This window comes from Acomys russatus, chromosome 1, assembly GCF_903995435.1.
Source record: "Acomys russatus chromosome 1, mAcoRus1.1, whole genome shotgun sequence".
NCBI lineage: Eukaryota > Metazoa > Chordata > Mammalia > Rodentia > Muridae > Acomys > Acomys russatus.
The window spans coordinates 6470104-6485369 of NC_067137.1; the positions used below are offsets into that span (position 1 = coordinate 6470104).

Consider the following 15266-nt stretch of genomic DNA (forward strand, 5'->3'; position numbering starts at 1 on the left):
GAGGAACCCCTTGTTAGGACGAGGTGTTTTATTTTAAAGATTTATTTATTTATTTTGTATACAGTGTTCTGTGCACACCAGAAGAGGATACCAGGTCTCATTATAGATGGTTGTGAGCCACCATATGGTTGCTGGGAATTGAACTCAGGACCTTTGGAAGAGCAGCCAGTGCTCTTAACCTCTGAGCCATCTCTCCAGCCCCAACGTCAGAGATTTTTAAAAAAGGAAAACTGACTTTAAGAAATGGAGAAAGGGGCGGGAGGGGTGTCTCTAGGGGAAGCATCCAAGTCTGGAAGGCTGCCTGCAGCTCACCATCATCCCTACTTCCCTGGATAGCCCTGTTCCCACCTGTGTCTGCCCTCCCCACCAAACTCTGACCAGCCGACCCTCAAACCGCTCCTGGTCCCTGGTAACAGCCCACCTTCGCCGTTTTCTGGTGACAAGCCTCCACGTTTAAGCTTCCTTCTGGGCCTTTCTATTTATGTTGTCATTGATTACTTTGCTCCTAACTCATCTGATTTCAATTTGGACTGATTTGATCCTAATTTTATTACCATGTAATCTGAATGCACATAATCACTGTAATTATGCTGCGGAGGGAAACAGCTTCTCCGTGGTGGGAAGACCTAAATTTAGGGCTTCCTGGCAAGGGCGCCATTGGCTGGGTGGACTCACAGCTCCTTGGAGCTGGCAGCCCGGGGGAGCACATATGCCCTCCCCAGCCCTGCTCCTAGAGACATGGGTATTTTGGGCTTCATCTGAGCGATGAGTCCAAGGTTCCCTCTCAGAAGCCCTAGAATAAGTAGTCTGAGCTGGGGGCTGGGGGCTGGGGGCTCAGCCCCATGCACCTTCAGCTCCCAGCACCCTTTGCTGCAAGGGTCTGGCCTGGGACTGTGCAGCCTGCAGCGGCATGCGCCCTACAGCAGAGTGAGCTCTTACTTTGGATCTAGAATGCAGAAGAAGGAATGAGGGCTACTTAGCCTGCTGGGGAGGGCATGTGGGGTACGAGATGACAATGAGAGGGGTAAGGAGCTTGTTCTGTGTCACTCGGGGTACAGAAAAAGGGCTCTCCCTGACACGGGGCGGCCGACTGGGACCAAGGAAAGCGAGTTACCAGTTAGAGCACATGTTAGTATAGTGCTCCCTACGGTCCAGTGCCTGGGTCTGAGCCCATCAGAGGTCTGGGGCTCAGGGCTCCAGGCCCTTTTCTCCCTGATTCAAGTTGCTGACCTTTTGGGGATACCTTCATGAGCACCAGCAAAGGCTATCAGCTGAAGAGAAAATTACCTCTAAACTGTTGTCTCTTAACAGCTGTTTCAGCAGAGAGTGGGGAGCCAGAAGTCTGGGGCGGGGGTGCATAAGAACAAAGAAGGGGCCACAAGGAGGGCATCTTTATTTTGTCTCAGGCTAGGCCTGACTTCGACCCCTCTGGTTCTCTATTAACTATGACGTCATCTGGAGCCCTCTATTCTAATGGGCGAGTCTAAGTCTTACCTAGCACCCTCACTGCTCCCCGGAGATTCACATTGAAAAGCTGAACCACCATCAGAAAGCATCCCAACTGGGGCCCATGCTGTGAAGATGGAGGTTAGTGGGTCCTCCTCCCCTACTGCAAACACCCCCACCTCGCTCCCACTTGTTGGAGTCTCCCTCAGGAGGTTACCTAAATCTGAGCTCCGCCTGCCCTACCCCCACAGGTCACTCACCCAGTGCAGGGACCCAATGCAGACCTTGGCAGCCATCAGGGGTACCGTGGGGTCCGAGGGCTGCAACTTCATGCACTCACGTAGCAGCGACACGGCGTAGGCTGACTGCAGAAGCAAGAGCAGGGGACAGAGTCACTGGCCACCCTAGGTCTCCACAGTCTGGGGTGCCCTGTGCCCTCAGGAATAGTTCTCCCAACACCCCTTGCTCTGTACTCCTTTCCTTCTAAGAACCAGGAAGGGGCGCAGTGGGAGGGTCCAGGCGATACTCTGCAGGTGAGTCCCCCTCTGAACCTTATTTCCCTCCTTTGGAGGATGGTGACCATGAGTGATGTGACCACAGCTAACGTGATGACAGACAGAAAGGATTCAGATGAGAACCAGAGAGAGCTGAGTGACAGGCGGGGCCTCTAAACCCACGCTCGGAGGAGAGAGACTGAACCGATGGACAAAGGCTGAGAAGAAGGCGAGATGGTAGGAGGGCCAGAGAGACCCTCCGGACCGAAAGCTGAGGCCCCACAGGACTCAACCAGGATTTGCTGAGGAGGGGCGGGGAGGGTCAGAAGGGAAAGGCATCCAGGTTCAGACATGCATGTCACCCATGCCAATTGGGAATGACAGATAATACTCCAGATCTTGTCATGTGCCAGGCAGTTTTCTAAGTCAGGGGCTGCCAAAAGAGCCTAGAGGCTGAATCTAGCCCACTGTCCGGTTTTATAAATAAGGTCTAATTGGAATTCAGCCATACCTATTCACTTATACACTGTCCGTGGCTGCTGCTGATGCCACATCAAGTGGGATGGTTGAGACTGACTGGCTACTAACAGTCAGTTAAAACTGACTACTGCCTGACCCTTACAGAAGGTTTGCTCATTTCTCTATGGGTGTGTTGGATTTTTCACAACATCCCTACCAGTCAGGCAGCATTACAACTGAGACAAGAGCTGAGCAGACAAGCCGCTTGTTCAAAGCCACATAGTCTGTAAGTGACCAGGAAAGGGTCTGAACATAGCCTGGGCCTAACTCTTAAACACTACCCTATGTGGTGTCTGTGGCAACGAATGGCCTTGGCCAGAGGAAGCCGGGTTCCTGGAGAGAGGGTGTGGGTGCGTGTGAGTGTGTGTGCGCGTATGAGTGTGCATATGCTCCTGTCCAGCCCTCCACGGTCTGGAACCTTCTGCTTTCTGAATCCAATGTCTTCTGAGGGAAAGTCGACAGCAACTGTCCTGGTATGAAAGATCTTAAGCACCTGTGACCCTCAGGTGTATGTGTGTAACTAGGACAATTTACCATGCCGGGCTGAGCTCTTCAGTTTAACTTAGCTGTCTTCTTTCTTAGCAATTCTGGGGGTGCCACTAGGAAGAGGAGGGTTCTGGCAGGCTCATCTGCCTCGGGTAGGATATGACTGGAATGTGTGGATCCCCCGCACCCGAGTTACCTCTCCGTTCCCCACCATCTATGGAAGAACGCTGTTCCACCCAGTGTGACAGATTTCCTGGGGCTGTGACTGAGCTGTGCCTCACACACATTCTTGATTGTGTTCTCCAAGAGAACACAAGAGTGCATGGGCTAGGGGCTCATCCTGAGAGTGATTAGCCCTGATTAGTGAACAGTGAAGAGATGGGGTCTAGTGGGAGATGGTTAACGGTCATTGGGTGTGCCCTGAAAGGACCGACCAGATTTTGTTCTCATAGTTCTTGCAAGGGACTGGTTTAAAATGAACAAGGATTGCACCTTCCCATCTGGCTTCCTGCCTGGCTATACAGTTTCTCCCGCCTGCATCCACTCCTGTCATGTCATCTTTGAGGTGGCAGCCCGTCCTCGATCTCCAAAACTATGAGGCAAACGTGCTTCTACTCAGTATAAATTCTTCGGCCTTGGTTGTTTTATTACAAGTAACAGAAACCAGACCAATGAGACTAACTGTAGGTCTCTTCATCCAGGCCTTCTCTGGGCTAGGTCACTGGGCTGAGGTGGTGGAGTCAGCTAAGAGGATAGAGGTCATGGCGAGGCAGCAGGGAAGACAAATGCCAGCACCCATCATCTCTCTAACACGAGGCCAGGAGAAGCATAAAGCAAGGGCCAGGAAACGACAGGCCTGTGGAGTGCAGCAAGGGGGGCCATGTGAGAGCTGCCAGGGCCCACCTCCTCAGAGACCCTCTCCTGGGATGATCCACACGCCTTGCAAGTCTCAGCCTTCTCTGAGGCGTCCCTTTGGATCCTGGAGACACAGGATTCTCTAGTCCACCCCACCCCTCCCTGCCCCACCCCCAATGCAGACCAAAAAACACTGCTATTTAAGGAGCCATCTGAGGACCCAGCAGTAGGAGCAGCCGGCTTCTTTCCCGCGCATCCCCCCCCCCCCCATGCTGGTTACCTAGCAACGCAGCCAATGCAACAGCCGCATGGAGACCAAGAGAGGGACCGACCTAAATCATGCCACAGAACTCATCCGTTATCCCTGTGGGGTGAAACGCCAGGCGCATTTATATTTGCCCACCCCCACCTTCTGAAAGGTACAGGACCTGGATTCCCATCTTAGGCTCAGCAAAGGCAGGCTCTGGCCACGTACTCCTTTGAGGATTGCTAGGACAGTCAAGAGAATGGTTTTGGCAATGCAGGATTCCCAGGGGGGGGTTGGAGAATGCCTTCTAGAACAATCTCCCAGTACACTGAGTGCATGAGTGAGTGGAGCCTCACATATAAGGAAGTCACTAACCACTCCAACTCCCTATGTCCACCTTGATGGAGCATGAAGGAGCTTTCCAGAGGCCAGAAGGATGCTTGGCTGTTGGGCCTCTTTTGGTCCAGAAGGTGAAAGACCCCACAGCAGCAGTGTCCCTTCCTGAGCCTGGGGCCTCCAGGAATGCCCTTGAAATTAGAGCTTATTTCCAGGGATAGTTTTTCTGTTCTTTGTTTCGTTTTGTTTTGTTTTTTGTCTTGTTTTGTTTTAAGGGGGTAGCTTTAAAATAAAATCCATAAAACCCATAGAACAATGCACTGTTCTAAGCCCTTCTTCTCTGCTATTCTAAGGCTAAAGGTGTTTCCTGTTTGAGGGAGGCAGGAAGAAGGTACTCAATGCTGCTGTGTGCACAAGATCCACACAAGCCAGCCGCAGCTCCCAGCCTACTGTTAGCACCTAGGAAGGCTGGTGCCTTCAAGTCCTATACACGGTCTGCTGGTTCATCTTTTGGGCCCTTCCCATTGGTTCATGTTTGCCCTCAGCCTGGAGCTCTGCTGTCCTCCCAGCTCTCCACTGCCTGCTCCTTGGGAGTGTCTCCTCTCATGCTGCAGGGCCAGCCCTGTTGGACTTCTGAGTTCTCCTTGAACTCTGACAGCACCCTGCTGAGCACAGCCTGTAGGTTTTGCTGTGACTTCAAAGATGCTCTGGGAGATGCCCCAGTGATAGAGAAGGGCTGGGAAGGCAGATGCCCAGCAGAGGATGCCCAAGGAGACTCTCACCGACTTTGGGATGCTCTGCAGCCTCTCCCTGCCCTGCCAACCTTCTGACAAGACTGCAGCACCTGGTCCTCCTCCCCCTCCCTGCCAGGCCCTGGCTTGTCTTACTGCAGAGACCCAGGGCTTGCTGGCACTCCTCCATCTGCGGAGGCGGCGCTGGTACATTGGGAGGGCCCTCCTCAGAGACGGCTGTGGAGCTAGAAATGAAATGTGGCACAGATGGGCCAGGGGGCGAGGGATTCCCTCAGCCCCATGAAAGGGCCCTGGGTATTTACAGCTCTTGGACCCATCTGCAAGCTCATGTCACCTTATTTCCTGCATTCTTAGCATCCTCAGCCCCATCTCCCTCAGCCCCCAGCTCCCGGAAAGGTTTTCCTTTCGTGTCGCTGCTTAAAATAGAGGCTTACATAAGTGTAGTTCTTCTGATCTGAGCGAAAATCAGGGTTGCTGGCGAAGGGGCTGGGCAGATGGAGGGCGAATGCTTGCCTTGCTGCCGCATGCTCTGAGCAGTCTCTTCTGCTATCCCCCCCCCCCCCCCCCCCGGGTACCTCTAACTACATCCGTCACAGTTTCCCCTCCAGATCCCCTTGTGGGTGGTTGCTGCTCCACCTCACCTTACAGGATCTCTACTGGGCACGTTCCCCACTCACAGCTATTCGGGGGCAGGAACAGTGTCCCCCTCTCCTGGAGCCATGGCAACGGAAGTGCTGCGATGCTCTTGTGCTGGACCACAGGAAGACAGAGGCATCCAAACCCAGTACCTGCCACACGGATGCACTCGCAGCCACTAGGCACATGAATACAGGGCCTTCCCCAGCTACCTTCCGTGTCATCTCAGTCAACCCTGACTTCTCCAGCCCCTAACTCTGGGAGACTGCAGCTCTTCGCCTCCGGGAGGGACCAGAGACTCCACAACCCTAGCTGGGCCTTACCTTCCCACAAGCCACCATGGAGAGGGCCACTTGGTACCAAAGGTGAAATTCTCCAAATGCACACTTCATGGCTCGTTCTAGGCACTGGGGAGGAAGAAGACGTCAGCACTGCCCCACCAGTGGCCCTCTTGCCCGAGTCACCCCAGTCCTTTTCAGGGTAACTACTACCCAAGTTTCTGCCTTCGGTTCGTGCTAGAAACACAGGGGCAATCCAGTCCCCGCCATGCATGCAGCGTAACGCTACACAACAGTTGTGTTGCCCTCTGTGGTCCCATTTCCATAATACGTAAACAATTTCATGGGGCTGTCTTGATGTGCAAATGAAATCAGGCGTGTGAAGTAAAAATAACAACTAGTGTTTATCATCATGGGACATGGTAGGGCTCTCAGCTTTTCCCATGTATCAACTCATTTACTCATCCTAACCCTAGGCCTAGCCAACACTAAGGTAAGATCTCTAATTACCCCCATTACACAGATAATAAGTCTGTGACTGAGGCAGGAGAAGGTGACTTTGCCAAGGTCACGGGGCTAGTAAGAGGCAAGCCAGCCTGAGAAGAAAATGGCAAGTGAGGAAGGACCAATGGTCACCTCATCCGATTCCTTTTATTATTTTTTAAAATATTTTATTTATTTATTTTATGTTTATGAGTGCCCTATCTACATGTACCCCTGCATGCCAGAAGAGGGCATTAGATCTCATTACAGATGGTCGTGAGCCACCATGTGGTTGCTGGGAATTGAACTCAGGACCTCTGGAAGAGTAGCCAGTGCTCTTAACCTCTGAACCATCTCTCCAGCTCCCTTTTATTTTTCTAATTAATTAACTTATTTATGTTGGTTTTCAAGACATGATTTCACTGTGTAGTCCTGGCTATCCTCAACTTACTCTGTAGACCAACCCGGCCTCAAACTCACAGAGATCCGTTTGCTCTGCCTCCAGAATGCTGAGATTAAAGGTGTGTGCCACTGTCGCCCAGCTATGATTCCTTTTACGAAATACCCAAATCCTAGGAAGTGAGGGAGGTGGAGCGGCTGAGCCTACCTCGGAGAGCATGGCGTACTGGCCGCGCCTGCCGAGTGTGATGCTCAGGAGGTCATAGATGGCTGAAGCGTTCTGCAAGCTCACTTTCCGGTCCTCAGCCTGCTCTGGGGCCCGGCTCAGCACCACGTCCCGAGTTGCCTGTGGTGAAGTGTGGTTTGGGAGAGATGGTGAGGACAGGCCCATCTTGAAAACCCACTCACGGTCGCATTTCACTGCTGGCCCCAGGCCAGCCGACTGACCACGCTCTCAGACACGGCCTCTCCTATGTCCACACCACTCTCTCCAAAGGCAGAAAACCCTTGGTCTAGGTGAGGGAGGAGCCATCCTAAGGTCAAAGTCCTAGTGCCTATTTGGGACCTCTGTAAGAGTTCAAACCTACAGAGATGTTGAGGGGATAGTGCTACGGCTGCACGCCTTTCATCTGAATGTAGCAACGTTCAGCACCCTGCTTTGCTTCTGACATGCTATCACTGTCATTAATGTCTTCTCTTATTAATGGTCATTCTTCTTCCATGATCTAGGGAGCAGCTAACAAGTCACAATAGTCATGGGGCCCTCTGAGCAGCAATAGCACAGGGACATCCTGGGGTCTGAAATGGCTCTCATGTGCTCCATGACTGTGCTCCACAAGGCTGAGATCTGCCCCCACACTCCAGCTGACAATTCCCAGCATCCTCGGGTCCTTCTCCTTCAGGCAAGGAAGGGGGTCTTTGTCTGGCATCACTCTCCTTGTCTGAGCCTGCTATGCTCCCCCAGAGGCTGTCAAAGAAGGGCTGGGTTCCAGGCGGAACCCAAAACCTTGCTATCCCACCAGATCCAAGGCCCACTCTGCCCATCAGTCCTCACTGCCTCCTTCCACACAGAGCCACAATCCCTCCTGCAGGCAAGGGGCTGAGGCTCCCATGGGCCAGTGGGTGAGGGGACAGAAACCCCATGCCTTGAAGGTCCCCCTAGAGGCTCCTAGAAGCTAACAGACCTCCTAGTCCCAAAGAACTAACATCTTTAGAGGTATCTGAGGCAGGAAGACAAGACTGGCACCCATGGACCTGGACAGCTGTCCCTTCAGCCATGACAGCGATCTGTGTTCGTCCTCTTCAAGAAACACAGATGGCTCAGGAGAGGGTACCCGGGATGGCAGGAAATCCTCAGAAAGATCAATTAGCCAACCTGGTAAATGTAGCCAGGAACTTCAAACAGTTCAAGGAAGGGAAAAGTGCCAAGAAATCCCGCTCGCTCTGGTAAAACCCGCCCACACAGCCCTGTGTGAACAACGCAACCTGTGCTCATCTCTGGCAGCGTCCCTCCCGCTCCCCCACCTCCAGGCACCCAGTGGGGACCGTGGGGGGAGCGGGGCTCCTCCAGGCAGCAGTGGGAAGAGAATGAGGAGAGGAAGAAGAGAGATTCAGGAGGGAGCCTTGCCAGGCATGTTCAAGGACTGCACAGAAGCCGTGTGGGGGTGGGGTGGGGGTGGCGGTAGGGGTGGGGCGGGGAGCTTGTGAAGCGTGCACTGTCACTACTGCCCTCAGGGCGACAGTGAACCGCCTTCTCTGGCTGCCATCTACCTTGAAGGCTCAGTCTGGTCACTTTGGCGTTCCTTGGTCAGCCTGCTGGCAGCTCCCAGCTCAGATGGCTGCTTTCCTATAGCCGACCCTCCCCTCTGCCTCAATGGCACATACCCAGGCCCTGGCAGCATTGGCTGGCTCATCACTCTTTGTGACAGGACATACCGTTTCTAGACTGAGCTCCTGAAACCCAGAACTTCATAAACTCACCTTTGTGGAGCAAGCAGTACCTGGGGAGACTACTCTGGGCTGGCACAGAAATTCCTTGTCTACTCTGGAACTCGCCCTTTGAGAGGACAGGCCTCTGGGTGTGTGTCTAGTGAGGGGAGGAGTGGTTTCCAGAACTGCGTGTTATCAGGGCAGATGAAGCATGAGACAGGGCAAGTCCTCCAGATGACCTGGCCCCTCAAACAGGCAGACTGCAGTGAGGGCACCCTCTTAGGAGTCCTTACAGCTTTACTACTGTAAGAGCTGAACATGGTTCCCAGGGGACAGCCAGATGCTGGGGTCTGCCCAGCTGTTACCATGGCTTTGGGGGCAGGGTTAAACACGCGCACACACACACACATGCTGGGCCAGTGTTGGTTGCTAGGGAGTGCCTGTGTACGTAACCATGGTTACAGGGTTGGGTCGGGGAAACTGGAGCAGAAAAAAAGGAAGTCCTGAGCGATAGCTAGTGAGCCACTAAGGAGCATAAGTTCATGTGTGACGCAGGAGGCAGAACAAACCTCAGAGGTGGGGGCACCACAAGGAGGCTTGAGATTCCTTTCCCGGAAGCACCCCTAGCTCTCCCTGGCCCCCTTCCTCCCGGCTCACTGCCCTTAGGCCCCACAGGCTTTGGGAGGGGCCTGCCTAGAGTTGGTTCCAGCCACCACATTCTTTCCCTTTCCTGTCTGTGTGCATGGCCTCTGATTCCCGCTTCCATGAGGAAGGCGTCAGGTCCAATGACGACTTCCAGATCCAATGCAGTAATATGAATGCACTTGCTACGGTAAACACACAGCTCCTGAGCAGCTTTGTGCCCACCATCCTCTGTGCTGCTCTTGGGATAATAAAGGTGAGTATTCTCCCTGGGTTTTCCCTGCCCACCCTGCTAACTCCCACACCCAAACTCCCACACCCAGCCTTGGCACCAGCTGGGGGATGCTCGGCGCTTATTTGAGTCAAGCAATGGTGTCCCTGTTCCTCACCCTTGTGCGTGCTGTGTGCCCCCCACCCCCCATCTCCCGGTTCTTCCAGGACAACCTTCTAGAAAAGAGCTTTCGGACTGGCAGGAGACCAGCCACACTACCATCTTCTAACAGCTACACCCCAAGCAGGACCCACCACTGCTCTTTGGACAAATCCAGGAATCCTCACTTCCTTAGGCAGGCATAATTCATGTTGAGGCATCCCCTCTAGGGGTAGGCCTTGATTCCACTCTCACACCCACCAATTTATCTGGTCCATGAGCCTGAGGCAGTAGAGCAAGTATAACCTTCCCAGCGGAGGACTCTGAGCCTGAAGATGACCATCCAAGAGCCAGTCCAGGCCCCGATGGTTCCCCAACACCAGGCAGACTACCTCAACAGCAGCAGCTCCCCATGTCTACTGGCTACAGCTCAGCCAGCTCTGACTTTCACCTCTGGCCAGCCCAATCCTCCTCCTAATCCTGGACCCAGACAGAGCTCCCATCTAGGTGGGGGAGACGGAACACGTTCTCAGTGGCATCTGACCATTGCACAGCCCTCTTGCCTACTCTCATCCTATTTTATAGAAGACCGAGGGAGGCCAAGTAAACTGACTGACACGCACAGAGGGCAGGGACCCTACTGAAGCCCCAATACTCTGATTTCTCACACACACACACAGCTCCTTCCCTGATTCCAGGTTCCTCAGGGAAAGTGTTCAGTAGTCTCGACTGATACTATCGGAGACCTTGGGCTGGCTTTGCTGAAGGAGGCAACACAGCAAAACGCAGGCAAGGTCTCCCCAGTAAAGTCTGAGGTGCCATCACCTTGCAAAGAACGGGTTCCTGCTGTAAGATGCCCGAAGCCCAGTTCAGAGGCTTTACAGAGTCACCCAGTGATGCCCCCCCCCTCCCTGGAGGACTCTGCTGTGTTTGGCTCCTGCTGGTGCCCCCCACTTGGCAGACATAATTACCACCAGCTCTTGAGCTTCCAGTCCACAGAGCCAAGAGCTACTGTGCTCTATGACAGGTTTCATCTACCCGGCAACACAGTTCCTGTGGCAGATGCCGCAGTCTTCCTGTCACGGGTGCTGAACCATGGGCTCTGAGCTGGCAACCTTCTGCAGAGCAAGGCCTCTCCTTCAAGCAAACTAGGTGCCAAAAGCTAGGATAACCATGTGTCTCATCTGCTGAGTCCCAAATGGAACCATGGTTAGGAAGCTCCCCCTCCTTTTTAAAAACAACAGACCAATACCCCCAATTTCCCAACTAGACTAAAACTTACATGCTTTCAAATGCAGCTAAGTCAGAATCAAGCCTTGCTCGACCCCAGGACAAAAGCACTCGCTGAATGACCCAAGGAGACAGCTTTGTGTTCATTTTCTTACTTAATCCACCCAAACGCCTTCCACGGAGGCCTCATTAACTCCATCTTCACATGAGAAAACAGGGAGAGAGGACTCTTGCTCAGCTAGCACTAATGAGGACACAACCAGGTGCCTGGCACTGGCCCAGCACAGAGCTAGTCTGCTAAGGCGCAGGGTCCTGGTCCCCAGAGACACCCTCAGCCTCCCATACGTGTTCTACATCAGACGTCTGTACCTTCCTAGTTCTGAGAGGCCACAGAAGCAGTGAATTCTCTCCCAGCTCAACAAAAACAGAACCAAAGACTCAGCTGGCTTTAGCACTCCCAGCTCCGGGTGGGTGTGCACTGGGGATAAGGACTTTAAACTGCATTTTATTTGCAGTGGTGAGCACAGCCCAGCCCAGCACAGCTGCTCAAAAAAGATGAAGTGATGAATAGCGCTGAGAACATGAATAGAACGTTGTGTAGATGATGGGGGAGTGGACGGACAGGTGTGTGTGAGCGCGTGTGTGCGTGCGTGTCTGTGTGTGTGTGTGTGTGTGTGCAAACAGATATATGCATGCATGGATGAGTGACTGCTGGGTAGCCTGGTAGATGTACAGATGTAAGCAAGTAGAATGTGAAATGCTCTTTTACCCCTAAAGACACAAAACTGGGTCCAAAACACAAATCTTCAAGAAGTTATAAATCAAATCCCTTATGTTACTGGGAAGACATTGGTGACTTCTATTATCTGAGAAGACATGGCGGCTCCCTCATCTTATGACACGGGTTAGCATATAACAAAAGCCGTACGCCAGCACCAGACATGCACGTAGACCTTATAAAAGTGGGACTGCAGCCCTCACAAACCCACAAATACCTCTGCCAGGTGGCTGCTCTGGCCGTCCTGGAGGTGGGGAGCAACGGTGACAGTGACCTGGGCTGGCACTACAGGAGTGGCTTTTACCGCAGTCAGTCTAAGAGATGCTGCAAAGTCCCAGGCAAGGCTGCCAGCTGCTGCTCTGGAGGTTTTTCCCTAAGCCCATCATCTACAGCCAAAACGAGCCAGAAGCTAAGAGATGGGGACAGTCCCTCAGGCACACAGAGGCCCTGTTCAAAGTTCATGGAACCTTGGGGTGAGCTGAGGGGTCAGGGCAGCACCTGACACAATCAATAGTTCACCTTCTGGCTAGTCAGCAGTGTCACCGGAGGAGTTACATGGCAAGATGGCTCAGGAGGGGAAGTGTGATGACTGATTTGCACCCCCACGACTCAAGCAGGGAAAGAGACCTGACTTCCCCAAGCTGTCCTCTGACCTCTATAATCATACTACAGTGTGTGTGGGCTCACACACACAAAATTCAATAAAATAAACAAAACAAAACAAAACAAAGAATGTGCCGGGCATGGTGGTGCATGCTTTTTAATCCCAGCATGCAGGGGGGCAGAGCCAGGTAGATTTCTGTGAGTTCAATGCCCGCCTGGTCTACAAAGTGAGTTCCCAACCAGCCGAAGCTACATACATAGTGAGACAAAAGAAAATGAAAGGCAGGTGACTGGAAGGGAGGAGGGTGCAGGAGAAAGGCTAGTTTGATCTCTGGCCAGCTCTGCAGTGAGGGAGACGGATTCTGGAGATGGGACACTAAAGCTGTCTGTGGCCAACTCTCCTCCCCAGCTCCCTCATTGTCAAATGTCTGCTGGGGTTGGCGTGGGCAAGAAGAAATAAAGCAGCCAACCCAAGAAGGTACCTCCTCCTAGCAACCATCTGAACCAGACCGCGCAGCCTCTCTATACAGCACGCTACAAAGAATTTCCCAGGGTTGTACTTGGCTATTCAGCTGGAGCCCTGCAACTCCTGGAGAGGCCAGCGGGCTACTCTCAAGGCAAAAAGAGCTGCTTGGAGAAAGGTCAATTCAGGGAAATTCACAGGTGCCGGGAGGGGGCCACATTCCAGAAAGAGGCCATTCTCTGCTTTAAGTAAGGTATCTGGTGCCGGGCGTGGTGGCGCACGCCTTTAATCCCAGCACTCGGGAGGCAGAGGCAGGCGGATCGCTGTGAGTTCGAAGCCAGGCTGGTCTACAAAGTGAGTCCAGGATGGCCAAGGCTACACAGAGAAACCCTGTCTCAAAAAACAAAACAAAACAAAAAAAAGTAAGGTATCTGGGTCCCTGATGTCAATAACCTTAAGGAGTCACCAGAGCTCAGGCACTGGGCTCTGATCCACAAGAAGTCGTAACACGGGTGGTAGTCGTAGGGAGTGACGAGAGCGACTTAATAGAGAAAGGGCTGGCCGGGCTAACCCTGACCTTTAATGCCAGCACTTGGGAGGCAGAAAGAGGAGGATCTCCGTGAGTTCAAGACCAGCCTGGTCTACAGAGTGCAGTGGTTCCGAAGCCTCCTAATGCCGCGACCCTTTAATGCGCGTAGTCCTTCATGACGTGGCGGCCCCCGAGCATAACATTATTTCGTGGCTACTTCATTGCGTGACGTACAATCACAATGCAGATATCCGACACGAAGGATATCTGATATGCAGTCCCTAGAGGGGTCTCTCCCCACAGGTTGGGGACCACTGACACCATTGGCATGTGGGATTCCAAAAGAGAAGGGGGTTGGGGTGAGTACGGGCTTATTTTCGCTCACAGTTGCAGGTTACAGTTCCCCCTAGCAGGACTAATATAATCAAGATAACGGCCAACACCCCCACAGGTCAAATCGAGCTGGTCGGCTCTCTCACTGACAGCCCCCTTCCCAGGTGACTCTCCGCCAGGTCAAGCTGGCAATTAAAACCGAGCAACCACCTCAGTGTCTTCCGAGGAGACAGACGATAGTGACTCTGGCCTGGCCTGGCCCGGCTAACAGACTCTCCCAAGACCTGTGTGTTTTATTTTCAAAAGCACCCACTTCTGGGGCTTGTGCTTGTAGAAACTAGTCAGTGAGACGGACGTGGTTCAAGTCATGAAAACAAAGCTTGTTATTATGTGACCTTGGCCAAGATATATACCCATCCTGCACCCTTCCCTTTACTTCCTCATCTGTAAAATGGGGACATAACAGTATCAATTTGAACTACACAAAACTATTGGTGCTCCTTTCTTTCCTTTCCTTCTGATTTTTGGAGACAGGGTCTCAGACAGCTCAGGCTGGTCCCAAACCTTTCTCTTTTAGCTGACAATGGCCTTGAACGTCTGGCCCTCCTGCCCTTCCTGAACCCACCTTCTGAGAGCTGAGATTATAGACACAAACTAGTTTTCACGTCATGCTGCAGAGCAAACCCACAGTCCAGGTACCCTGGACAAGCACCCTGCCAACAGAGGGGCATCCCCAACCCTCAAACTTGTTTTTGTAAGCCATAAATAGTTGAAAATAGGCAATTTCATATGATTCTGCATAATGTCTACCCAGTTGAGGTAGCCACCTTGGTCCCTAGCAGAGGCAGAGTCTTGCGGCTACCTTTTACCGTCACACATGGGTGACACGTGCCCACATCTCCAGAGTCCCACAGGAGGTTATAGGTGATGCAAGGGCTGAGTTGAAGGGGTTCCAAAAGTTCGACATCAAGATTCTGAAACTTAAGGCCGGTGTTGTGGGCACACGCCTTTAATCCCAGCACTCGGGAGGCAGGAGCAGGTGGATCTCTGTGAGTTCTAGGCCAGCCTGGTCTACAAGAATGAGTTCCAGGACAGTCAGGGCTACACAGAGAAACTTTCTTGTTAAAAAAAAAAATCTAAAATTTACAACTGAGATCCAGTCTGTGTTCAGAGAAAGAAGTCATTTCACGTCCCCACGAGCGAATCTGACACTGGGCACTTCTGCATCCAAATCTGGCTAAGCCTCTAGGTGTCCCTTCCTCTGAAGCAAGAACAAGAATGCCCCCAGGATGCTTTTTATGGCAGTGTCTGGTCAGCTGGTACCCAGCTCTAGATACTCTTTACCCAGCAATGTTCAGATCTAGAATGGCCTGGCCTGGCTGAGGAAGGACAGCCTCCTGGTCTTGCCATCCAGTGTCCCTTCCTCACCTGTGCAGCCAGAGGCAGCTCACACAAGTG

At 52.7% G+C, this 15266-nt stretch overlaps 1 protein-coding gene across 4 annotated transcripts in view; it reads right to left on the reverse strand.

Annotated features, from left to right (window-relative positions):
* Positions 1–15266, reverse strand: part of Ttc7a (tetratricopeptide repeat domain 7A) — a 103665-nt gene that overhangs the window by 47247 nt on the left and 41152 nt on the right. For all 4 annotated transcript variants that reach the window (XM_051158844.1, XM_051158757.1, XM_051158673.1 and 1 more), the window contains 3 exons: positions 7140–7277; positions 6095–6178; positions 1707–1811 (listed from right to left, as the gene is read on the reverse strand). In XM_051158844.1, coding sequence (XP_051014801.1) covers positions 1707–1811; positions 6095–6178; positions 7140–7277 — 327 coding nt within the window. The remainder of the gene's footprint in view (positions 1–1706; positions 1812–6094; positions 6179–7139; positions 7278–15266) is intronic.